Source organism: Euprymna scolopes, chromosome 31 (assembly GCF_053919585.1).
Source record: "Euprymna scolopes isolate OS-2025 chromosome 31, ASM5391958v1, whole genome shotgun sequence".
NCBI lineage: Eukaryota > Metazoa > Mollusca > Cephalopoda > Sepiida > Sepiolidae > Euprymna > Euprymna scolopes.
In genome coordinates, this window is record NC_136512.1 from 14,382,629 (window position 1) to 14,409,159 (window position 26,531).

At 35.5% G+C, this 26,531-nt stretch overlaps 1 protein-coding gene across 1 annotated transcript in view; it reads left to right on the forward strand.

Annotated features, from left to right (window-relative positions):
• Positions 1 to 26,531, forward strand: part of LOC145255637 (lysophospholipase D GDPD1-like) — a 98,401-nt gene that overhangs the window by 48,481 nt on the left and 23,389 nt on the right. Inside the window, exons 2-4 of the mRNA XM_080114166.1 lie at positions 8,848 to 8,890; positions 18,476 to 18,611; positions 23,822 to 23,867. Coding sequence (XP_079970292.1) covers positions 8,848 to 8,890; positions 18,476 to 18,611; positions 23,822 to 23,867 — 225 coding nt within the window. The remainder of the gene's footprint in view (positions 1 to 8,847; positions 8,891 to 18,475; positions 18,612 to 23,821; positions 23,868 to 26,531) is intronic.

Below are 26,531 nucleotides of genomic sequence, written 5' to 3' on the forward strand. Positions count from 1 at the left end.
GATGAAACTTTCAGATTATGCTGACTGAACTTATATATTCATAACACTGCCATTTGTAATCCTCTCTGAGCCATTTAGGCGGAAAAAATTACTTTTGGAACACTCCTTGTAGTTGAAACAGATACCACATCTTCAATAAGGCAAAAGTTTTAATGTTTCAGATTAAAAATAATTGAGGACATTGTCGAGGCTGCTGCTAAGATAGCGGGCTCATTACTGTGCGAGAAAATCACTAACACTTGAATGTATTCTATATCTCTATAAAGCCACCATTCGTGCACGCATGGAGTATTGTTGTCACATCTGGGCTGGTGCATTTACTGCTAGTCTCAGGGCTCAAAAATGAGTCTCCTATTTAATAGGTCCTGCATTATCAGTCAAGCTTCAACTTCTGTCACATCACTGCAGTGTTGCATCCATGTGCCCGTTTTACAAATACTTTAATGAAAGCCTTCTACTCTAATGGTTTGTTCCGACAAACTGCTAGACTTTTTTTTTTTTTTTTTTTTAATTCAATTTTCACCCCAAACAAGGCACAGTGCCACTTTGAAGCAGGGGGCTACTATCAGGAACTTAATTAGCGGGGTCATTATGAAGGGAGATGAGTAGAAAGATGTTTGTTAACATTACACTTGAACTTCTGCATATCATTGCAGTTGGGAAAGCAGAATCCCGGAAGGGAGTTCCAAAGACCCGCAGTTCTGGGGAAGAAACTATTGGAGTAAAAGGCTTTCTTGCACCTAGGGATCTCTACTGTAAAGGGATGAGTAGCTTGTCGGGTTTGTCGGGGATAGTTACGTCGGGGAGCTACAAGTGTTTGCAGTTCGTCAGAGCATTCACCATTGAAGTATTTGTAGAACAGGCAGAGGGATGCAACATCTCGTCGATGGGACAGAGGCTGAAGCCTAGATGACAGTTCAGGACCTATCAGGTTGTTGGAATTCAGTGACTGTTTCCTGCTTCCCTGACTGTACTAACATGCAGAATTTTAAATGTAATGTCAATGGACATCTTGCTACTAAACTCCTCACATGATCCCAAATTGTAACCCCCCCCCCGACGTTCAAGTGGCAATATGCCTTGTTTGAGGTGGAAAAGAGTAAAAATATAAAAAAATTTTAAAGTTGAAAAATAGACTTTCTATTTCTATATCGACTAAAACACACCACATTCTATATTGCTATGTATACACCTGCATTCATACATCGTTTAATGGCCGAGCATTAAATGATGTATGCAAGAGTATATGTAGCAATATAGAATGTGGGATGTTTTAGAAACATAAATAGGAAATTTCCGCGAGAAATTAAGGTTAGGAATTTAGTTAATGTGTTAAAGGAAGTGACGTTACAAGAAGTCTTGGATGATACATAGCGAATAAACCGGTAAGATCTTTCTATTTGGCTTTTGATCAATAAGATGAATGAACATGTTTTCTGGGCATTTCATCTACTCACCCACCCTCACAGGGAAGGCGCATTAATGCATAACCCTCTTTAGAGGAATTGAAAATTTTAAAAATTAAACAAAATTGAAATCGAATTTGTTGATCACTTTTGCAACCGCTGCTGTTAAAAAGAGTGGATACTACAATCAACACACCATCACAGCTATAACTTTGTCACATTCACCCAGTCAAGAAATTTCATGATCAACCTTAAACTATCCATTGCAAACAAAGCCAACGTTAAAGGCAGATTCCCAGAAAAAAAATTTGTAATATTAACACCAGTGGCCGAATCAAGAATCAAAGCAAATAAGGTTACACCCCTGCAAAAACAAAAATACACCAGAAATATGAACATCTAAGGTTAGTACATTTGTTGAAAATAATTGTACTTTAAAACTTATTTCTTATTTTGCACTGGTGATATAGGACTATATCACTAGCACATAGCATACGATGTGAAATCATGAAAGACCGATAAAAAAAACTTTCAAATTGTAACTGTAGAGATCGCTGTAAAGGAAGAAGTATCCTAATGGTCGATGTGATTTTTTTTGTTTGTTTTATGTATATTCTTAACGCTGATGAACTCTGCCCCCTCCATGCTGGAATAAAAATAAAACCATATCTACAGAGAACTATATGCACATATAAAAATATCAGTATGGAATGAAACAATTGTAGGTTTGTATAGTAAATAAACTGAACTTTTTTGAACGAGCATCTGTTCTCGGTGAAGTGGTAAAATATTAAAAAGTAATATCTGCTTCTATAGAATTTGGACCAAAACAAACCGGCTGTTGCCTTATGAAGGAATGAAATTTTATTTTGTTGTGCTAGCATGAATTAACACCATATATGCAGGAACTAATTACATTTGAGCTATTTATATTATTTAAAGTAGTGTATACAAAAATACTGTTTGAATTAATAGATAAGAATAACTTGCAATGTCTACTTGCCTGTTAATTGAAATATGGCATGCAACAAGTGTATTCATTTAAAATGAATGCGGTTGCATAGAACATTACTAACCAGTCAGAATTAAAGAATAGGAGTAGCTGTCATGAAATGTAGGGTCCCTCTGAAAGTTTTTCCTATATGTAAGCAACTGATCTCGTATAGAGTGGTTGCATGTCGGTAGATAATTTATAGAGAGGGAATATGATTGCTACCCTCTGTTTTGAAGACATTTTATAGATTTGAGTCTGGGGATAAATCTAATATTTTGTAACATGTTTTTTGCGAAACACGCTAAAGGTGGTGAGTTTATGAGAATCGCATAGAAAATGTTTGGTTATTTTGCTGTGTCTGAATTTCAGGGGAAAATCAAGATGATTTTATATAATATACAAGTTAAAAGAACAAAACCAAAACTCTTAGCCCAATCTTATAAATTTATTTCAATCAAAATAGAGCCTTTTCAAATGAGAGAAGGTTCTATTTGAGTTTATATAAATTTGATATCAGGCTAATTTTTTCTTTTTTATGTTTGCTCTATTATGCATTGAGATCTCGCACTTCAGATTTCTTACAGAAATTGCTCTATCCTTTAAGTATATATATATATATATATATATATATATATATATATATATATATATATAATGAGAGAGAGATACTTGATGTCATCTAAATATTGACAACTTGTAATTATTACTTTTGTAATTAATCCGTTAAATAGGCTTTAGTGTTGATTTATTACAACGGTTATGAATTATTTTATTTATACAGTTTGTAGCTTGTATGGACAACTTAACAAATCCATAAAAAGTAGAATGATACGTTTGGGTGGATCTTGTTGAGAAATACATGTACCAAAGGATAATTTTAAGATAACACCTCAATTCTAATTTAGGGACTCTTTAATTGATTTTATACTCTGGTTTGCATTTGTTATTTTTCACATTAAAACTGAATTAATCAATGTTTCTTTCCCTAAGACTATTATTTTTTTGCATATTCTAATTGTGAAAAGCAAATGTTAAGATATTCCTTAGTTTTGAGATTGAGTTATTTTTGGAGAACAAAAGAAACCCTCCATTTTGATTTTTCTAATTAGCCATTTCCACACTTGACTAATCTGACCTTATAACCATGCTTAAGCCTTTGTCCTTGTATGATTCTAAGTTCAGCTAATCTGAAAATAATCATAAAAATAAAATGACCAAGTATAAACTTAAATTTTAAATTTAAGAATTGAGCAAAATATGAAACCGAAGGAAGACTTTTACTTGAAAAATGTACGTTATCTTTACAATTACTGTTTTCACATCACTTCCGGTTGCTCCTTCGTTTTTAATTGATTTTTTTTTTTTTTTTTTTTTTTTTTTTTTACTATACCGTTTTTTTACCATACCTTATTTTTTTTTTTAATTAAATTATTAGGTGAAAGTACAGAATAGATGGAGGAAGCACCTCCTGTGTTAAAAGCTTTTGTAAATAAAAAAAAAAAAAGCAAAAAAGAAAAAACAATACATTCTTAACATAGGGATGGCCAAGGTGGGAGCGATAATCGTAAAAATAAACCAAAATTTAAGATTAAAGTTAAAAGAACGTTTCTGAATCTTATTCCTAGTTTCAGTTGTTTTTACAATTTTCAAATGTAAAATTTCAAAGATGCTTGAAAGGAATGTTATTCTCACAATACTTTCCTGGCATGTTATGTGCTTCAAAGTTTTGAATAATAAATGGTGATGCTTTTTACATGGTCATTTTTAAAACCAACGCATTTCAAGTAAACACATTACATTATGATCTACTCTTGCTCAACTTAAACTCCAAACTCTCTGATCTCTCTGAAGGGGACTTCAGAGCCACCAACTGTCACAATCTGGAAACTGTCCTCAACTGTTGCAAACTCAAGACTTTCCATAAACTATTCTAAAGTGTTATAAACTGTTGTGATAAATCCATATTATTCCCTGCCGTCATCAACCCTAACGATGTCAGCTGTGGTTTTTCATCTCCTCCTCTTATGGTTGTGTCACTATTTTCGCATTGACAACCGCTGTGGAGGGGGGGGGGGAACACAGGCTCACGAGTATGAAAATGAAGCACGAATTCCAATACATTCTGTAAATATTAGTTGCACATTAGGTGCATGTATGACGCTATCAACCTTTTATATGCTAAGGTTCACATCCACATCTACTGTCGAGGTGGTGTTCATCAGTTGGTTGATCAATTAATTTTCCCATCTCCTTTGAACCATGATATTGTGTTAAGCTTGTAACTGTCATCAACTGTTGTAAAACGGTTGTAAAACTCAATCACTCCTAAAACTAACTCTAAAATATATTGATCTCCATTTGTCCTAAAATAACTGCCACAATTTGTTTAGCAACCATATTTTAGTTATCATTACTGCCACACCTTGACTAACAACTTCACCCCAGCTTTCCTTTGTGTCCCTTTGTCAACAATTTCCTATCAATTGTTGACAAATAAACCCATTTCCTCTTTTGTTCTCTTCCTTTTCTTTTTTACTTGCCAACATTTAGAGGGGGAGCAAGGTTGACAGTATTGCACTGTCACAAAACTTATCGCCACCCATAAAACTATCCATTAACTAACTCTAACTAGATCAACTATGTCCATTCTTTGTTTCAGTTACTGCCACACCTTGATTAACAACTCTATTTCAACTGCCTTTGTGTGCAACTTTCTCCCCATTGTCTTTGTACTATACTCACTTCCTATTCCTTTATTTTGCTGATTAACGTAGTATTTTTTATTTTAATTTCCGAGCACTTTGGGAGGGCGGGGGAGTCGATAGTATCACAAAAGAACACTTACCAGCTTTAAAGTTCTAATGTTTCATGGGTTGTATAGTTGCAATGCATGCTAATGACAGGCTTGTTGTGGCAGAAGAGAAACCACCCAAGAAATAGGGAAATATATCTGACTTTAGGTTTGACCATTCCAAATTTGATTTCTACGTATGGAAAAACTATTGACCCTTTAAACGGATGGGAGGGGGCCATGTTGAAAAATCAAATCATTTAAAATCTTTGAAAAAGTAATGTCCCTCCAAACACAGGGTTTCATGCTGTGATTATAACCGTCTTGAGATTTTCCAAAATTAATGTTCATATCAGATGGTGAACTTCATGGTTAGTCAGTTTTTATGTCTATCGATTAAAAGCTGATAATCTCAAGTAGACTCTTTAGTGTGGTCTACTCTATCTCACAGAAGAGATGTTGCGAGTTTATCTCTGATGTATCGTTATTTTCATGGAATGTGTTCGACTGAGCTTCAGTCTATGGTCCCCCCTCGCCTAACTTTTACAAGAAACACTCGTCTAGCTGAAAACACTATCAATAATTCCCCCCACTCTTTATCTGTGCCTAAATCTAAACGTAGATTCCATGAATAAACCTTCTTTCTTAGAACTGCACGCGTGGAATTTTCTTCCGTTTTCCTGCTTTCCGACTGACTACAATATGGTTGTGTTCAAGTCTAACGTAAATAAGTTCTTGATGAGCCGTTCCATATAAGTTATCAAATGTACCGAATTTTCATTACTAATGATTACTATATTGTCTAATTTCTACTGTACACTCTTTAACCCTTATCCTTGAGTGGCCTCTTGGCCTTGATAATGTGGTGATGCCTGTGTAAAAAAAAAATTTTACCAGCAGAGGAAATAAGTTTTGGTTTCTGCACTTCTCCAACAAAAAAGGAGCTAATGGATTGTGTTTGGTTGTGTTTAAATGTTTTTGATTTATAATGAGGGTATGACCCCAATGATTTTGACGATCTTATTTATAACATACGGTTAGGACAATCAGCCAATTAGAAGCCTCCATTTTTATTATAAAACTATCGAACTTTTGATTCAATTCAGTTCGCTGCCAGCCTCCATCTTGAAACGACTGAATTGTAACTGCATTGATTCTTCACTACCATCTTTATTACGAATTATTTAACACTCGAGATCATGACTTCATTGATTCTTTGCCAATTTGATTTACTACTGCCATCTTTGTTCAACATAATATCTTAACACTTAACAGTTTGGAAATGCTTGTCTTGATTTGCAGGCTTGTTTTTCAGAGGAAAACGCATATCATTGTAATTTCTCACAGACTAAACACTGTTACTTGTCTTTTAAATTGGAGTTGTGGTTTTATTCGAAGAAAGAGCTCTTCTGCTGTAGAGACCACAATTGACACTACAACTAGTGTTGGCATCGAGCACAAACTTCAGATGAAGACAGGTGGACAGTCACTGCTTATGCAGTAAATGTACACAGATGCAGCTTTGAAGTGTATTAGATGCTTTACATGAAGGACAGTTTTTTTTTTCCTACATGAGAAACGTTTAAACTTTGAAGCTGGTAAGTGTTTAATTTTATCTTTATTGTTACAGATACCCAGCTGGTGTTGCCTCCATGCTTTCATTCGACTCTGATCTGATTGGTCCAGTAAGTTCTTCATTCTCCAAGACAGCTTCTTGGATTAAGACCACAGGTGTTGACCTGGAACAAAAACTTTCAAAGAAACAACACCTTTTATATGGTTCACAAGTTTATATTTCTACAAAAAATGAAAATAGTTAACTGTGGTTTTCTAAAATACTTCATTTTTCTTCTAACAGTTAGAAAGTGCCTTCTGACTGCCAATATGTTTACCACAGGCAAGATCCGGCAGAGAGGAAACTGAAGCAGTCTCACCTCTCTACCAATTTTAACATTATTTCTTATGACTCTCGTGCTGACAGTAGTTAAGAGAATCGTAGATATCCCCCCCCCCCCAATTGTAGTAGAAATCATGTAAAACAGAATATTCGGGGAGGGGGAGAGACTTGTAATTGTGATGGCATTCACCCAGGGTGTGTTGAGCTGGTTCCAAGTGAATTTGTCATATCATGATTCAAAGTAGTCCATCCAGGTCTGTCTGCTGCTGAATCTTCACCATACTTCAGCTATTTATGATTTCATTGTTGCACACCAGACGTGAGGGTCAGTTATAACTTCCAAGTCAGCTTTGTTGGACCGTTGCAAGACACCTCCTGAAATTACCACCACTCCTCTTGTGTCATCTTGGTAGCAGCGTTAGTGCTATTGCCTTGTGAATCATATCGATTGGTAGACGAGGATGTGCTCAAACCATCAGAGTTTCCTGATAAGTACTTCAAGTTTAGAAAGCTTACATTGTGTGTGGATTGTAGCATTTGGGACATGGTTGGAAATACAAATTCTGAGAATGCGCTGAAAACACCATCGATTGAAGACTTCCACTCTTTGAATGTGAGTCCATCGCACGGGCTATGTTCTGTACCCATAGAGAAGAGTAATGCAAACAAGTGCCTGGTACGGGGAGGAGAAAATAAGCCAGAAGGACCACCACCACACACACACACACATTCATACAGATTATACCACGCAAATAGGCAATGGCAGTGTTTTTTAGTTTCAGATAAAAATGAGGTTTTAATTTCAGGTATTTGAATGTTCTGTCAGGTTGACTTATGTCTGATGGCCACCCATGGTCCACATGACTCATGTTTAAGTAAAACTCTGAATAAAACTGAAACGAAATGAATACATTACAATTATCAAACACTGTCAAGATTACTGCAAAACTGCTCAATACTTTTTGCATCTTGCTTTAATGTTCATGTATCTGATCTGATGGCTTTCAGTGGGTCCACTGTCAAAATTCGATAAGTCAACATTGATATAAAAAGCTATTAAAATGTCTTGGTGTAATCTTTACAGTGTCCGAAAATTGTCTGGTGCTACCGGATAAGGCTGTCTGAAGATATTGGCTTCCTGAGGCGAAGTGCACCTAACATTGATGTGTTTTGTTTTTCTACTTCATTTTGCAAAACTTAATTATGTTCTGTAAAAACCAAAAATAACCCACCTTTTCCCTCTTTTCCTTCTTCTCATTTCCCCTTTTTCTTTCCATCTCCCCCACTTCTTGATTAGTTTCCTAATTTAAAATGTACCAACATTAATGCTGTAACCCTTTTCCTTCACCCATTGCAAAACTCATTCATTTTCTGAAGGGCAGGGAACAAAACGACAAAATCCATTATAAAACAACAAACTAAACATGACAAAACAGCGATTGAAGATACAAAGAGCTTGAAGAATAAAAACCTTTTACAAAATCACTGGATGCAACATGAATGCTATTTCCAAAATAACTGGATTTGGCATGAAATAACCCGAAAAGGATTGATATGCCGTAAAACAAAACCAAACCGAAAATTGTAGTGTATTTATTTCGTTTGTTTCATTCAGTTCAGTGGTTCGGGTTTTACATAGTCACTAGTCATGTGACTCATAAGTGGCCATTGGACGTGATAAGTCAACATAGCCATTCTATCTATATAAAATGGAGTATTTTATGCAGTTTATTTTTAATTTATTTTTATTCTTTTCTAGGTGCAGGAGAAAATCTTGAGAATACAATGACTGCATTTAAACAGTAAGTGTACACGTATGGACATCTACACACACACACACACACATATATATATATATATATACTAGCTGTACCCTGCCACGCGTTGCTGTGGCTAAATTTGGTGTAATGGAAAATTCTAATAAAAAGAGAAAATGCATGTTTCTTATATTCTTAGTACAGCAATCTACTCTAAAAAAAAAAATGAAAAAAATGGTACTCTTGCAGAATTGGATCCTGATCCTCAGGATTACCATCAATCATTGCTTGGGCTCGACCAACAATCAGTGGATAGAACTAACGTTGAAACGCTAAATGTTTTTTTTTTTCTGTATACAAAAATATGAGTTAGTAATTAATATTTGAGTGATGTGGGGGGGGGGGCTTTACTATACAAAGATTCGAAAAAGTTGTCCAAAAACAAATGAAAGCAAAGGTAAGGTAAGTTACATTTCTACCTAACTGGATAATTGCTTAGTGTCTTTATGTAAGGTAAAATGTTTAATCGGCTGGAAAAACAGAAATGGTTGCAGACTGTTGAATACGTTAAGTTTGGGAAATTAAGTTGAAAACTAAAAAATATACAATACAGTGTCAAAAACCCACCGAATATGTTACCATGACATAGGCTGACATAATCGGTGGGTTTGTGACAGTATTTTGTGTAGTTTTTTAGTTTTAACTTACTTTCTCAAACTTAACATAATCAACAGTGTCCGCCACCATTTGTATCTTTCAAATACACCGATAAACACTGCTTTTCGAGCTGACTAAACGTTACATTAAATGAAAAGGGTTTGTATTAACAGATACAAAGAAGTTGTCAAAAAATGAATATATAACAAATGTTATCAAAGGCAAGAAAAGTAAATGTTCTACCTAACTGGATAAGATTGTAGTGTTTTTATGTAATGTATGATGTTTAATCAGTTCAAAAACATGCAGTGTTTATTGGTATATTTGAAAAATACAAATGGCGGCAGACTGTATCGAACATGTTAAGTTTGGGGAAATTTTGGGAAAATGAGTTTAAACTAAAAAACTATACAAAATACTGTTAGGAACTCACTCAATATATGTTACTGTGATGTAGGCTGACATATAATCAGTGGTTTTAAATTTTGATCGATACAGGTAACGACTTTTAAGAGTCCTTTTTAGTGATTACCTGGTTTGAGGATATTATACAACTAAATGGCAAATCTGCCCCCAAAATCCGGTATTATTTTACTTTAAGGCCCGTGTCATGTTCGTATATAACGAAATATTTTATTGTAGATTTCAGTGTACTAAAAACGAATCTGCAAACCGTTTCCATCGCAAAAAGAAAGTTTTCATGATATGAAGAAATTACTTTTTCGAAAAGTGGGTGATCACTTTTCAATTTAAATTTAACTTAGAATGAGCACCCACTTTCTGGCCACCTGAGAGAGGGGCATTTTTCTGTGTGTGTGGGGGGGGGGGCGACCCCCCGCCCCTCCAATCAATTTAAGCAGGTAATTTTAAAGGATTTTCCAAGGGTAGAAAGAAAGCCCCCACCCCAAATATCGTGGCCACAAAGTGGGTTATCATTTTACGTTAAATTATTATGGAAAAGTGATCCTTCACTTTTTTTAACTAACATTTCTTCATATCTTGGAAACTACTCGTTTGCCTTAATTGTAAAGGTTATTTTCGTGTTCAGCGACCCCGAAAACCTATAGGAGTGGTAGTTTTAAAGGAATTTTCGAGGATGGAGTAATTCCTCATATTTACCTCTTCTTTTTTTTTTTTTTTTTTTTTTCCAATAACATAAGAAATTAAGAATTAGACAAATTTATGGGGCTAATGCACTTACCGATCCGTACTATTTTTTAAATCGTATTTCCAAGTTTAATTAAATTTTTTTTTTTTATTCAATTGTATTCTAAATAATGTTAATGCTTCTGTACTGTTCCTTGTCTGCTTAAGTTTAATTTTTGTTTATTAAATTGTTAGGTGAAAGTCCAAAATAGTTACAAAACACCCTCTTCTCCCCATGTTAAGAATGGCTTTTTAAATAATAACGTTATTATTTCAGAACGGATCAATAAGTGCATGAGTACCCAATTTATTTAAAGAAAAAGCATTCATATTTTAGAATAGATGCAAAACTCCCTCCCCATGTTAAGAATAGCTTTCTAAATAACGGTATTTCAGCACGGTACCTTCTCTGCATAAGTACTATCTTTTGTTTATTAAACTGTTAGGTGAAAATATAAAATAGTTACAGAACACTCTCCCTTTCCCATGTTAAGAATGGCTTTCTTAATAGTGTTATTTCAGCACGGTATCTTCTCTGCATAAGTACCATGTTTTGTTTATTAAATTGTTAGGTGAAAGTACAGTACTCATGCAGAGAGTGATCCGTGTTGAAATAATAATGTTATTTAAAAACCCATTCTTAACATGGGGAGGGGATGGTGTATTTTAATCTTACAATTGAATAAAAAAACATATAAAACTAATTAAACCTTGAAATACGATTTAAAAAATAGCGCGGACAAAAAAAAAAACTGTACTTTACCAATCAATCTTATATCGAAAAACAAAAAAAAAACTCAAAAAGCAAGCGACAAACTTTTTTTTTGGCCTTATATAATAAAGAAAAGATGTGTAAATTAAAAAATTTGGAAGATAAAGAAATGAAATTTTTTTTTTTTGTTTTTTTTTTTTACTTATCGAGTTAACAGAAAATGAAATCTTTCGTCAATTCGTGGCTGTGAAATGAATCAAACCGGAAGTTCAGTTTTATCAACAGAACAGATTCGCAGTAACGGTTAAAAAAATATATTTATTTTATTTAATATTTTAATTTTAATAATTCACGAGGTAAATTTATTTTAATAACATAAAAACATACCTCGACTCTAAAAATGGGTGGTCTGAAAATTTCAAATAAATTGGTAACGTAGAAATATGGTTTTATTCGTTTAGAACGAACCAACTGTACATTTTTATATATATAGACTAGCTGTACCCTGCCACGTGTTGCTGTGGCTCAAATTGGCGCAATGGAAAAAGTTCCAAAATGAGAAAAAGCATGTTTCTTATAGGTTTAATTTTCCATTTTGCATGGGTACACAGTTTTTGTTGTTCCATTTTCTTAGCTGATATAGAGATTTTCCGGTTTGGTGACTCTTGAATACGTAACATAAATTGTCCATGTGAAAAAACAATCAGTGTGTAACTGTAAGGCCCACAATTGTAAAGATTGTTCCCTGTGCTTTGTTGATGGTTATTGCAAATGACAATAAAATTGGAAAGTTCAATTTCCTAAAGTGTAATGATGTATCCGGTGGAATCATAGGAATGCATGGAATGAAAATATATTCATCTGTGAAAAGTCCTGTTAAGATTGTTGTTTCTATGATATTGTTTGTTAATTTTTTTTACTGCAAGCTATGTGCCATTGCAAAGCTTGGATTGGTTTATATTTCACATAATTAGTACACCAAATTTCAGTTGCAATACATGCGGTGGCATTCCTGGCAAATATAGCTGTTGGATAATTAACCACTTTATCAGCTTTCACAACAGTGTCAATGGATTTGTATTTGACTACCTCACTTGGAATTTTACATTTAATTATAGCGTTAAGTTCATGGGCATCTTTGTATTGACTTGCAAGAATAGCTCATTCACTCAGTCAAATGGAATTCTTATAATTTGAATATCTGCAAAAACCTTTTAAACTATTCTTTTGATGAAATAAAATTACAGAAGTTAAGTCAAAGAATTTTGCCCTTAACTCTGATCAGCTGGCACTTTTTCGTACTCAATTTCCTACAAGTGATGCAAAAGTTTTCGCGGATCGAACAGTCTGCAACTGGACATGCATATTTTTAGTTAAGTTTAATGTCTTCACATGGAACAACAAAGTAGAGTATTTGAGGCAAGCATTTATTTCATCTGCTGGTGTTGATTGAAGAATAACAGGTAACATTTGTCTGAAATCTCCTGCAAGCAATATTACTGCATTCCCAAATGGTCTGACATTGCCACGCAAATCTTGCAAGGATTGACCAAGAGCCTCAAGTGATTTTTTGCGTACCATTGTGCATTCATCCTAAACAATAAGTTTGTATTTCTGCAATATTTTTCCCCATATTGGATGTTTTGGGGATGTCGAACATGAGATTTTTGAAAATTTGAATGTTTTAAAGTAGAATAAATAATTCTTCTACTTGGCAGCAAGGTCGCAGGTATTCCTCATGCAGCAAGGGCTAAGGCTATGTCATTTTGTTAGCAAATGGCTGCCAAAATCAATTTAATTAGAAAGGTTTTACCAGTTACTTCTGGTGCTGTTCAAGGTAGCAGTAATTTCCAAATAACTTCTATTCTCACAGTCAGTAAATTAGGTGACTAAAATAGGATTTATCCATGTTTTGACAATGCCTTATTCACTGTAATTAATTTAGGAGACTAAAATAGGATGAGGGATTAGAGATGGACAGATAGAGAGGAAGATATATAGATAGAAAAGAAAAAGTGAGAGGAAAATAGAGAAAGAGAAGGAGATAGAGATAAAGGGATTGATAGATAAACAGAGAGAGGGGGGAGAGTTAGAAACAGAAAGGGATGAGACAGAGGAAAGGAGAGAGATAGAGGGAGTTAGAGAGAGAAAGGGGCTCAAAGAGAGATGGAGAGGGTGATATAGAGAGAAAGATAGATTGAGAGAGGGAAAGGGAGAGATGGATCGAGAGATATCAAGAGAGGGGGAGAGAAACAGAAGGTGAACTACACTTCACCGTTTGTTTCCTTGTTCAGTAGAGAAGAAATCTTTCGAGACTGAGGCAATTTTAATGTTTTGTTATTATCCAGAGTACCCCTTTTTTTGGGGGGGAGGGGGCTAGATTTTCCTCACATTAGAAACAGACCGGGTTATCTGTACTTTCACTTAACAAATTAATAAAAGAAAAACATATTGTAAAATTTGAATTTAACATGAAAATACTATTTTAAAAAAATAGCACGATAACATAAGTGCATAAGTGCCACTTTAGGTACTCCTTGGGCGTTGTTCCATGGCGACCAGCATAATTATTTAATGGTCGCTCCCTTAGACCCCCCCCCCCCTAGTCAAGGCTAATGCATGCGCACGTAACATTTTTTTATTTACTGGCGTTGGCTTAGTAACTAAACGATTTATTGATAATTTCGTAACCCTTAAACGCATGCCGGAAGATTTAAATTGGTTCATTATTGTTGTAATGAAAAAAATAAAATTTCATTCAACACAAAACCAAAAACACATATTAATGATAAATGATTTATTAATCTATTCATTGAAATTTACTAATTTTTAAATAAAAAAGTAAAAAAAAGTTAATAAAAAAAGTTGCTTATGTGCGCATAAAAAACTTTTTTTTTTTTTTTTTTTTTTAGATTAGGTCCACCTTGGAATCACCCCCCCCCCCCAAAACCTCCTCCTCTTAAGAACAGCTTCCGGAATAAACACCACTTTTGGAGGGGGGGGGCTATTTGCAAAATTTAACTAATATTTGTCAGCATACCCACCCGAAAATACTATTAAAAAAAAAAGGGAGGGGTTCAGTGCCCGTGGCAGAGAAGTAGATTTATTTATCAATAAAAGTTGCGGAGAAGTAAATTTATTTATCAATAAAAGTCGTCATTTAAAAAAGAAAATTGTGGAGGTGGACCTAAATGTAAATATTTACCAAAAAAATTATCCCAAAGTTTATTGCAAAAACGTTTTGTTTTCACACTATTCAACAATTTGTTCATCCGCGCATGTAAATTAAAAATTTGTAAAAGTGAGAAGTTATCAGTAAATGATTTAGTCTTTTTTTTTTTAATTTATTTATTTATTTTTCTTTTTTACATTAGGTCCACCTCCACAAATGTTAAGAACGGCTTTCAGAATAAATACCCTCCACCTCTCCATGTTAACAACGGATTTCGGAATAAACACCATTGGGGGGGGGGATATTTTAAAAAAAAAGTCGATAAAAGTCGTCATTTAAAAAGAAATTTAAAATCAAATGTTTGTAAAAGTGAGAAATTATTAATAAATGTTTAGTAACATTTTTTGGTGCTAATGCAGAGAGTGATCCGTGCTATTTTTTAAATTGTGTTTTTTTTTTATTCAATTGCAAGGTTAAAGTACAGAATAGGTACAAAACGCTCTCCCCCCCCTCATGTTAAGAATGGCTTTTTAAATAATAACGTTATTATTTCAGCATGGATCACTCTCTGCATGAGTACCCATTTTTCTTTTAATATTCATAAAAAGTAAAACTTTTTTCTAAATAAATAAATGTTTGTAAATGTGACAAATAATCGTTTAGTTACGGCAACGTCAGTAAATAAAATATGTTATGTGCGGGGTGAGGTGGGGGACTAAGGGAGCGACTATTATTTTTTCTGCTGGTCGCCATGGAACTCAACGCCCAAGGAGTACCAAAATGTAATTTTTTTTTTTGTCAAATAAATAAATTTCAAGCAATTTTTGCAATAAATAATAGATAGCAACTTCGTTAATTTTACGACTTGCCCCAGCATATTATAAACACCCTAACTTCCCCATGTTAAAACGGCTTTCGGAATGAACACCACCAATGAATACCATTTAAAATTTAATTAAAAATAGTAGAAAGAGTTTTACATTATTCTGTTTTCTATATGATAAAAGTCAGGGTTTTATCTTTCTGGGAAAAAAAGTTACTCAGAATAATGGATTTTAATAAATGTAATTTCGTTTTAAAAAACAACTTGATTTTTCGGCCATTTTTGGTAGTGCCTTACCAATCTTATATCGAAAAACAAAAAAAAAAACTCAAAAAGCAAGCGACAAACTTTTTTTTTGGCCTTATAAAATTGAAATATACTGCAAATTAAACATCACAATAATGGTGCAACATATTTTGAAATTAGAAAAACAAAAACACTTTTTTAGCATGTTAAAAGAATTTAGGTTGTTTTTTTTTTTGGTTTTTTTTGCTGTTGTTTCTTGCTTTTTACAATTTTCGACTAAATACTTCTAAATTTCGTATTTTAAACTAAACTTCGAAGGTTGGAATGCCCCCCCCCACCTAAAATGTACTTGGAAAAATCGATTTTATAGCGAGATTTAAGAATTGTTAGCCGAAAAAAAGGTGAAAAACAAAACAAATAATCAATAAATAATTGTTACCAAAGGCAATAAATGCTACTTTTTTTTTTTTTGTTACTTACATGAATGAATTTATTTTATGTTTTAAAGTATTTTCAAGCGCTTGCGGGTGTGTGGGTGCGAAATACCTCCAGATTTTCTAGAATTTCCCGCTAGATTGCAAACGAGCAAAGGGCGGGACAATGATTGTACGAGGACTGTTTTGGAGGGGATAATGAGTGTTGTTAGTGTTAGGATGGCTGTTAGGAGAAATATTATTATTCTCATTATTATTATTATTATCATCATTGTTAGTTGTATGATTGTAGATGGAGGGGCTGCTTAAGTAGCATATTGGAATATATATATATATATATATATATATATATATAAACATGTATATGTACAAGCATATATGTTCGGAAACTACAAAATGCTAATGTAGTTTATATATAATTACTTTTCCTTCACTTTACTTCAGGCAAAGCTCTCAGAAATCTGGGGACAAACACTTGATCTATACATGTGACACATAGATATTAAAATATTCTATTAAATTCTCTTTTACATCTTCAAACTTGAAACACTGAGGTAGTAAAGAAGTTGGAACATAATTTTCCTATACCCAATTGATGATTTAAATATGCTATAGTATATTTTTCTTTTGGTCTTACGGGATTCCAGGACAAAAATTCATCTAGTCGTAGAGTATCCAGCTTCATGCTATTACCTGAGATTAAATGTCTTCCAAATGGTGTACAATTTTTCATAAAAACCAATGTCTGTTAGTCCGTCTCGCGTTCTCCCTGTTAGTCCGTCTCGCGTTCTCCCTGTTAGTCCGTCTCGCGTTCTCCCTGTTAGTCCGTCTCGCGTTCTCCCTGTCTGTGTGTCTCGCGTTTTCTCCCTGTCTGTGAGTCTCGCGTTTTCTCCCTGTCTGTGAGTCTCGCGTTTTCTCCCTGTCTGTGTGTCTCGCGTTTTCTCCCTGTCTGTGTGTCTCGCGTTTTCTCCCTGTCTGTGTGTCTCGCGTTTTCTCCCTGTCTGTGTGTCTCGCGTTTTCTCCCTGTCTGTGTGTCTCGCGTTTTCTCCCTGTCTGTGTGTCTCGCGTTTTCTCTGTCTCTGTCTCTCTCTCTCTTGCGTGCGCTTTCTCTCTTGCGTGCGCTTTCTCTGTCTCTCTCTCTCTTGCGTGCGCTTTCTCTGTCTCTCTCTCTCTTGCGTGCGCTTTCTGTCTCTCTCTCTCTTGCGTGCGCTTTCTCTGTCTCTCTCTCTCTTGCGTGCGCTTTCTCTGTCTCTCTCTCTTGCGTGCGCTTTCTCTGTCTCTCTCTCTCTTGCGTGCGCTTTCTCTGTCTCTCTCTCTCTTGCGTGCGCTTTCTCTGTCTCTCTCTCTCTTGCGTGCGCTTTCTCTGTCTCTCTCTCTCTTGCGTGCGCTTTCTCTGTCTCTCTCTCTCTTGCGTGCGCTTTCTCTGTCTCTCTCTCTCTTGCGTGCGCTTTCTCTCTGTCTCTCTCTCTCTTGCGTGCGCTTTCTCTCTGTCTCTCTCTCTCTTGCGTGCGCCTTCTCTCTGTCTCTCTCTTGCGTGCGCCTTCTCTCTGTCTCTCTCTTGCGTGCGCCTTCTCTCTGTCTCTCTCTTGCGTGCGCCTTCTCTCTGCCTCTCTCTTGCGTGCGCCTTCTCTCTGCCTCTCTCTTGCGTGCGCCTTCTCTCTGCCTCTCTCTTGCGTGCGCCTTCTCTCTGCCTCTCTCTCGCGCGTGCGCCTTCTCTCTGTCTCTCTCTCGCGCGTGCGCCTTCTCTCTCTCTCTCGCGCGTGCGCCTTCTCTCTGTCTCTCGCGCGTGCGCCTTCTCTCTGTCTCTCGCGCGTACTTTCTCTGTGTCTCTCGCGCGTACTTTCTCTGTGTGTCTCTCTCTCTCTCTCTCTCTCTCGTGTACTTTCTCTGTGTCTCTCTCTCTCTCGCACGCACTTTCTCTGTGTGTCTCTCTCTCTCTCTCTCTCGCGCGCTTTCTGTGTCTCTTTCCCTCTCTCTCGCGCGCACTTTCTCTCTCTCTCTCGCGCACTTTCTCTCTCTCTCGCGCGCGCACTTTCTCTCTCTCTCTCTCTCTCGCCTTCACTCCCTATATATATATATATATATATATATATATATATATATATATATAAACTCACACACTCTGAAACTACATTAGCCAACTTACAAAAGTAAGTATGATAAAATTAAAGATGGGAAGGGGTTTAATTATACAATGTAGAAATTCGACAAGACTAAATTATAGTTAGTAATTTTAAAAAATCTATGAACAAAGAAGTCGATAATGTCTGTTTTTAAATAATTTACATTTCAAATTGTAACAGTGATATAGATATGGTTTTCCACAATTCATTTTTATTCTTTCCATGAGAAACCAAATCAATTAATAATTGTAATTATTATTGAAATATGGATTTTATTTATTGTTGAAGATGTCTTTAATAATTTTTTCTTTTTGTAGTGCAAACCACCTTGGGACTCAAATGTTGGAGCTTGACTGCCATTTGACCCTTGACGGTCAAGTCGTTGTCTCTCATGACAATTCTCTCCTGCGTATTTGTGGTTGTGAAATGCTCATCTCACAAACAGATTATAAGGTAATCCGAACCAGTCTTTTTTTTTTTTTTTTTTTTTTTTTTTTACAAAGGCATCACCACATTATCAAGGCCCAGAGGCCACTCAAGGATAAGGGTTAAAGAGTGTACAGTAGAAGTTGGTCAATATAGTAATCATTAGTAATGAAAATTTGGTAAATTTAATAACTTATATGGAACGGCTCATCAAGAACTTATTTACTTTAGACTTGAACACAACCATATTGTAGTCAGCCGGAAAGCAGGAAAACGGAAGACAATTCCACAGGCGTGCAGTTCTAAGAAAGAAGCTTTGTTCATGGAATCTACGTTTAGGTTTAGGCACAGATAAAGAGTGGGGGAAATTATTGATAGTGTTTACAGCTAGACGAGTGTTTCTTGTGAAAGTTTGGAGAGGGGGGGACCATAGATTGAAGCTCAGTTGAACACTTTCCATGAAAATAACGATACATCAGAGACAAACTCGCAACATCTCTTCTGTGAGATAGAGGTTGCAAGGAGGAGAAAAGGACATCTCCTACGAGGCTACGAAGTCTATTTTGAACTCTATCAAGGCAGGACAAGGCCTTTCTAGCAGCTCCTGCCCAGATGTGGCAACAGTATTCCATCCTTGGACGTACCTGGCTCTTATATAGATAGAGAATAGCATCAGCAGTGAGATATCTACTGGATCGATAGAAAGATCCCACCATTTTTTCAGCAGCCTTGGCAACAGATTTGATATACGTGTTCCATTTAAGATCAGGAGTAATGGTCAAGCCCAGAAGCTTGTCAAAACTTGAGGCCTCCTGAAGACGAGAGCCATTCATTTCAATTGATGACAAATGTGGATTAGAATGTTGATGATGTAAAGAGAGAAGCTTGGTTTTAGATGCATTAAAAGTAACCAGCCACTCCTTTCCCCATTGTACTACGTGCTCAAGATCAGAGGAGAGAGAATTGGAGAGAACTTGCTCGTTTACTGTCTTAGATGTGCTACCATAAATGGTAGTGTCGTCAGCATAAATGTCTACAAATGATGTAAGGATATGATTTGGAAGATCATTAATGTAGATCAGGAAAAGAGTTGGGCCCAGGATGGATCCCTGAGGGACACCGGCATTAATACTGTGAGCTTCTGATTTTTGCCCCTCAACTACTACTCTTATGAACCTATCAGAAAGAAATGATTTAATAATTGAGAAGACTTTTCCAGCTATACCATAGCTAGCGATCTTATGAAGTAAACCTTTATGCCATACCCTATCAAAGGCTTTAGATATGTCAAGAGCAATTGCCCTAGAAAGATTGCCACCGTCGAGAGATTTGCTAATCCTATGCGATATAACTTTAAGGACATCTGCTGTAGATCTAGCAGAACGGAAACCATATTGAGTGTCACTAAGAAGGTTATTTTTGTTGATGTTTGATTACTTCTATATTTAACACAGATTCTAGCAACTTACTCATGATGCACAGGAGACTTATTGGCCTGTACTGAGAGGGGGATGAGCGATCACCTGAATTCTTAAATACAGGGCATACTGATGAGATTTTCCAGGGAGATGGGAAACTATTCTCCTTAAGACAACGTTTAAACAGTTTTGTAAGTATGGGCGCTAGTTCAGGTTGAAGTTTTTTGAGTACTATAATTGGAATACCATCAGGGCCAGTTGCTTTACTGGAATCAAGGTTTTTGATTAGCTTTGCAACATCATGTACAGATATACGTATATCACATAGCGTGTTTTCTGATACAGGAGGAAATATTGGGGGTTGGCGGTCTTGGTCGCAAAGGGTAGAATTAGCTGCAAAGTTCTTGACAAAGAGTTTGGCTTTGTCTGATGCTGACGAGATTACCTCAGGTCCATTGATAATAGTTGGGATGGAGCACACGCTTCTGTTCAGGATTCTGTTTGCTATTTGCCAAAACTGGTGGGAACCAAGCCGCTGCTCAGCTACTTTGGACTTAGCAGATTGAGCATACAACTCTCTTGCGTTCCTTATTACTTTCTTACAATGGTTGCTGGCAGTCCTGAAAACGGCTTTAGTTTCCATACATCTATTACGTTTGAAGCAGTGGAAAAAGTGATTTCTGTGCACAATGGCAGCAGCACATTCTGGAGAGAACCATGGCTGGCTGTTAGGTTTTTGCTGAAACTTTTTAGAGGGTATGAAATGGTCAATACCTACAATTAACCATTCAGTTAGGTCTAATACTATAGAGGACACATCCTTTTTAAACATGGAATGCAGAGGTTGATCAGATATAAATGTACGGAAGCTATCCCAGTCAGCCTTAGTGTATCGATATACTGTACGATGAAGAGGTACGTCTGGGGACTTATTACATTTCATTTTTATCTTAATTGATACAACAGAGTGGTCGGAAGATCCAAGAGGCGACAGAACAGAAACTGAACATAGTTCAGGGCAAGTTGTGAGAAAAAGGTCTAGTAGGCTCGCATACTGGCCGTCATTATCGGGCACACGGGTAGGTTCCTGAACAATCTGAGTGAGGTCATAGGCAATGGAGAAATCATGACAGAACCTCCCCTCATTATCGGTCTTGTTTGAGTGGGTCAACCATTCGACGTTGTGAACATTGAAGTCTCCACATACGTGAATGTTAGCTGAAGGATAAGTAGAAAGGACTTGGTCAATTTTCTCAGATATGCTTTGAAAGATAGTAACTCCGCTGTTGTGGGGGCGATAGAGAGTAAATATAAATGCAGTAGTGTGAGCTAAAGCAACCCGGAAGCACATATAGGGTAAGTTAGGATCTTCCCTGGAGATGTCCCTCCCACATGGAAAGCTATCTTTAATATAGGCACATATTCCATGCCCATGGCGATCTTGGGGGTCAGATTTAGAAGTTAAGTTAGAGTATCCTGTAATTGCAAACTCATCTAGGGAAATAGCCTGTCCAATGCCAGTTTCACTTAAAAATAAAAGGTCTGGTTTAGTCTCCTGTAATTGGGTTTCAACCTCTGGAAGGTTAGAACGTAGACCCCTGATGTTGGAGAAGGAGACATGGTAGTAGGGGTCTACGTTGGAAGTTGGAGAACCGGGTTTAATCGTGTATTTTTTCTTGAAACTTGTCATGATGAAATTTTGGAATTTGTGGACTAGGTCGACAGATTTACTTAGAGCAGGACAGAGAGGGGAAACTAAGAGAGAAAAAGAAACGAAGAATTTTTTTTTTATTTTTTGGACCACATGATAAGGTAAAGCCGTAACAATTACCGACTAGTATGGCATCGAGAGGCCCCACCAGAAGCTACTGCATGGTCCAGATTCCATTCACCAAATGGCAATAGAGCAGCCCCAGTACTTTGCACCTGCTGATAGGACAGCCTCCTTAGTGGTTAATCCAAAGTTCGGGTCCCTGACTATCAGGCGGATAACGTCAGCCCAGACAAAACGTTTACCTCCAGCACCCTTACTAGTGACATGGCTACAAGGATAGACATAGAAACAGAAAATTTCCACCAACTCTGCCAACTGTTCGTGCAAAAATACTGCCAACCTAGAAAACAGCTTTTTCTTCTCCCTTTGTCAGAAAAATCACTCATTTAAAAATGAGGACTGAGGGACAAATAAGAAGAAGCGAGAGTAACAGGAGCTGCCGATAATGCATCCACAATGCGTTTTCTACTCTCCATTAAAAAAAGAAAAAAAACTATTGAGTATTGTACTTAATAAAAATCCAACGGACATGTTTAAGGAAAAGTATGGTGATAGATTCCCCTCCCACGAACTAAAAATGAGTACAATTAGGTAATCTATTTTTGCAATCAACTCGGTAGATAAATAAACATTTATGGACGAGAAAAAAAAAAAAAAAAAAAAAAGCTAGCATTTAATACAACAGAAATACATAAATTAAATACTGAAATAAAATGTAGTTATTAATATTTGAATCTTAAAATAAAAAGTGCGAATTAGTAGAGAAAATCACTTATCACAACAACGCTTCCGTCTCCAAACTAGTGAAGAATTTAACTTTTAATAGCGTTCAGAAGATTTTTTTTTTTTTTTAAATTAACCGTTAAGAGAAAGCGTGATTTTATTCTGAACTTTAACTAATCACGTTTTAAACAACTTATGATATAAAACAAAATCGGATGGGGGGGGGGGGTTCTTCCGAAGTTAGTTGGTGACGTTATAAGTAATTGCGAGATAAGATGGGAGCCAGAAATTAGGGGTCTTTAAACAAGAATGTGTATTCTTTAAATGTGCTTAATCATTTTGGGGTTTAACAATGACTATGCTATTCACAGTTTGCACGTAATGGACCAACCAACTAACAAAGTCTATTGTTGAGATGTGTAATCACTGGTACAAAATAGTACTTTCAAGTGAAGCTTCACAATCCTCTAAAAGTGCTATGTCAAACTTAGACATAATTGATTGACAAAAGCCAGATGAAGCCAGTTATAGATATGCCTGCATGCGTTTTAAAATGTTTTGTAAGATATGTCTTTAGTAAGATGTGATGTTATGCAAGATGTCTTTAAAGTGTAATGTTGTGCGAGATGTCCATCAACAAACTTGCTCCACCAGAAAGTGAAATAATTTAATGCTTAAGATATGCAATTTTAAATGTTCTTTAAAATATGTATTTAATTATGTGAAACTTATTTGACGTTGTGTGCATTAAATGTACTGGAAATAAAATATCATTCTCCCATGAGAACCATCTTCAATTTTATTCTTCATAGCATTTTGACTGCATAAGAACTGATGACAACTAATTTTGTAAAATGTTGTCTATAGTATAAATCTCACTTGTCTGTTTAAATGTATGTTTGTATGTCTGCCCAAAAAGATTGATTCCTTCACCCCCAACTGGGCACTTTTCTACAGGGAGGGGTCGCTTTTTTCACCAATATTTTCGAAAGGCCACTTCCGGTTTGGTAATGAAGGCAAAGACGAAGATGCTTGGAGGCCAGCTGAAGACAGTTATACACCATCAAAGTCTACGTTGAACATACCTCCAATCCACAGATCTACAGAGTTTGCTGCTGGTCCTGGAACTGGCTGCCTATAACTATTCTGGCCTCTTTGAACCGTCATGCATGGTCTGTGTTCATCTTAGATGCTGTGTATTCTATGGAAGAAGCAGCTAAACCCATCTTGGTTGAATGTTAGCAAGCCAAGTATGGACTTATTTGTAAAAGTAAATTTCTTGTAAGATTTTTTGCAATTCAATATTTCTTTCTTTATTTCAGGATTTACCATTGTTAAAACCGGAGTTACCACTAGATTTTAATCCTAGTAAGTCTGTTTTCTGTATCTTTTTTTTTTTTCAAACAAACTTTTTAGTGGCTCCAAATTTGTGACGTCACTTTTGTTGGGGTCAGTTTTGTTCCAATAAAGGTATTTTTGGACCAATTGATAAAATAAATCAATATATGAATCAAAATCATTTTTTTTATATCATTTCTTTTTTGTCATCGATAGCTTTAATGTTGGGTTCTTATCCAGAATTCAACCTAATTAAAAAAAAAAATTAAAAAATACAGAAACATCCTTATGATGTACATACTCATGGAATGAAAATGTCAATTGTCAGGTCATTTTATTATGTCGAAAATCAGTTTTTTTATGATTTTTTAATCAATAGTATGTTGTAGCTATTACAAAACTGATTTTAAAATCTTAGTTTGCATTGAGTTGTTTCCCTATGGCAGATCAAGATACATCTTGCTTTGGCATAAATTAATAAAACAACTACTTGATCAGTTTATGATGTTTGGAATATGACATTTTTTATTCCATGGTGGGTACATACATTGAAGATTTTTCTGTATTTTTGTTTTTAAACAAATGCACTTTTCCAAAATTGAATTTATTCAATCATTTCCAAATTATGAGATATTTTTCTAAGGTTAGTCATCACTGCCATTCATGAAATTAAATGACCTGCGCTAGTTACAAAAGTCAGCTGGTCCAATTCCCATTTACACAATACCAGCAGTGAGTTTGCCAATTTCTTATTCACCAAAATCTTAACACAAAACCTACTTGTTTTTTGCTAGATTTTTGCTTTTTTTTCTAATTTATAAGTTTTTTTTATTTTTTTCTGAAAAAACAAAACAAGTTTTCATTAACCCTTTCAATCCAATAATACCGTCACATTACACCTAGTTACATTGTTCATGACCCTCCCCTCATTATTGTGGATGGCACCCTAAACATATCTTGACTCTTTGAAGTCATACTAGTCAAGAAACAGAAAATCTCCATCACATCACATAATCTCATGAGTTTCATTTGGGATCACCTATTCCCTGAAACTGTTGCTTATTTTTCTACTTAAATATGGCCCTCCTCAGCTATTGCATTTATTGATTTACATCGAGCTTGATCACAGCCAATTATTTCATTGAAATAGCATTTTTAATTAGTTATCTTAAATCAAGTTATTTTATCAACTATTTTAATATACAAGTAATTTTAATAAATTAAACATTTAAAATGTATTTTAAACAAATACAGCAATGTAGAATTTTATTTTAATTTGATAAGCTGCTGATGCTTTTGAGGTTGTTATTATTGAAAACAAATGTCTCCATTTTAACAATCTTCCTAGTCAGTATAAGTCTTTTTTTTTTTTTTTTTTTTTTTTTAAGAAATTGAAGCAAAATACATGATGCAAGGATGAAAAATAAAAATTCTTTCTATAAACACTTATTTAATCAAGTTGTGGCTGTTTAATCTATCATTGTGCCTGTTAAAGGGTCATTATGATCATATTAAAATATCACAATGTCACCCAATCTGTCATTTAGTTGATCCTCCTCTATAACTGCAAGACATGGTTAATGAGTGGTTGATTGGCAAATCTGAAAGTTTTTGACAATTACTTGCATTGCCAACATTTTATAGCTTCTTTTTTTTTAACATTGTTACATTTTAATGGACCCAACACGTAGACTTGATCGCAAGGAAACAGAAGGAAAAAAAATTGACTTTCTTTAACAAAAATAACGCATTTTTGGTCCCCCCGACAAAGGAGGGATTGAACCTCGTAATTCACTCTCGTTTGTTTGCACTTTTCTCAATAACCAAGCTTTGAATGTTTTTGAAATTTTGCACAAACATTAGTCATAGTGAAAGTAAATTTTTACCAGAACAGATTTATTCACTCGTGAAGGGGAACCCCACATGCTCGACTTGTTTTTTTAAATCTGTTAAAGTTCATATCTCCTTCTCTAGCTTCATGTGACTTTTTTTCTGTTCTGTGACGTCACTCCCGTGTCTTGAACACCTCTCTTTCTCTGGACACTCGTTTCCATTCAGGTGTATCCTTTTATAACTGTGATGTCACATCACACAGTCGGCTTTGTTATTTGCATATGATTGTTGCTGCTACCAACGTCAGCGGCTCTGTTACACTTTGCCAATGAGTCAACCCTATCTCTATTGTTCTCTACCTACACCTCAATCTAAAGTCTGTTATCTTTTCTATTGTATTGATGTTTGTTCAGTTCAGCGCTAGGAAGGAGAAGTTAATTTGTAATGCAATCCTCCCTACCTTATTACATTGAATGGTCATCTGTGAAGCATGTTACCACAGGAATATTTTCCTATAGGCTACCACATGCTCATTATCAAGTTCAGTATTAACAAATATTTGCCAATTCATTCTCATTGTATTCATCATATTTGATTTAACGTCAGTTTTTATATGCTTGTATGCATTGGATAACTTTAAAAAGTTAACTTCCAACCTATCTCTGATCAAGTCTTTATTTTCCTGTCAGGTTCACTTTTATCACTTCCTTCCCCCCATTAACTGAATTTGTTAACTCTTCTACATCTACTAACCCACCTCTGTTTCTCTGAACACTCAACTATGGCATAATCATATTGAGCCTGGTCAGTATCAGATGAGTGACCATTTGGGAATAGCATTTGTCAAAGTGCTCTTTCCAG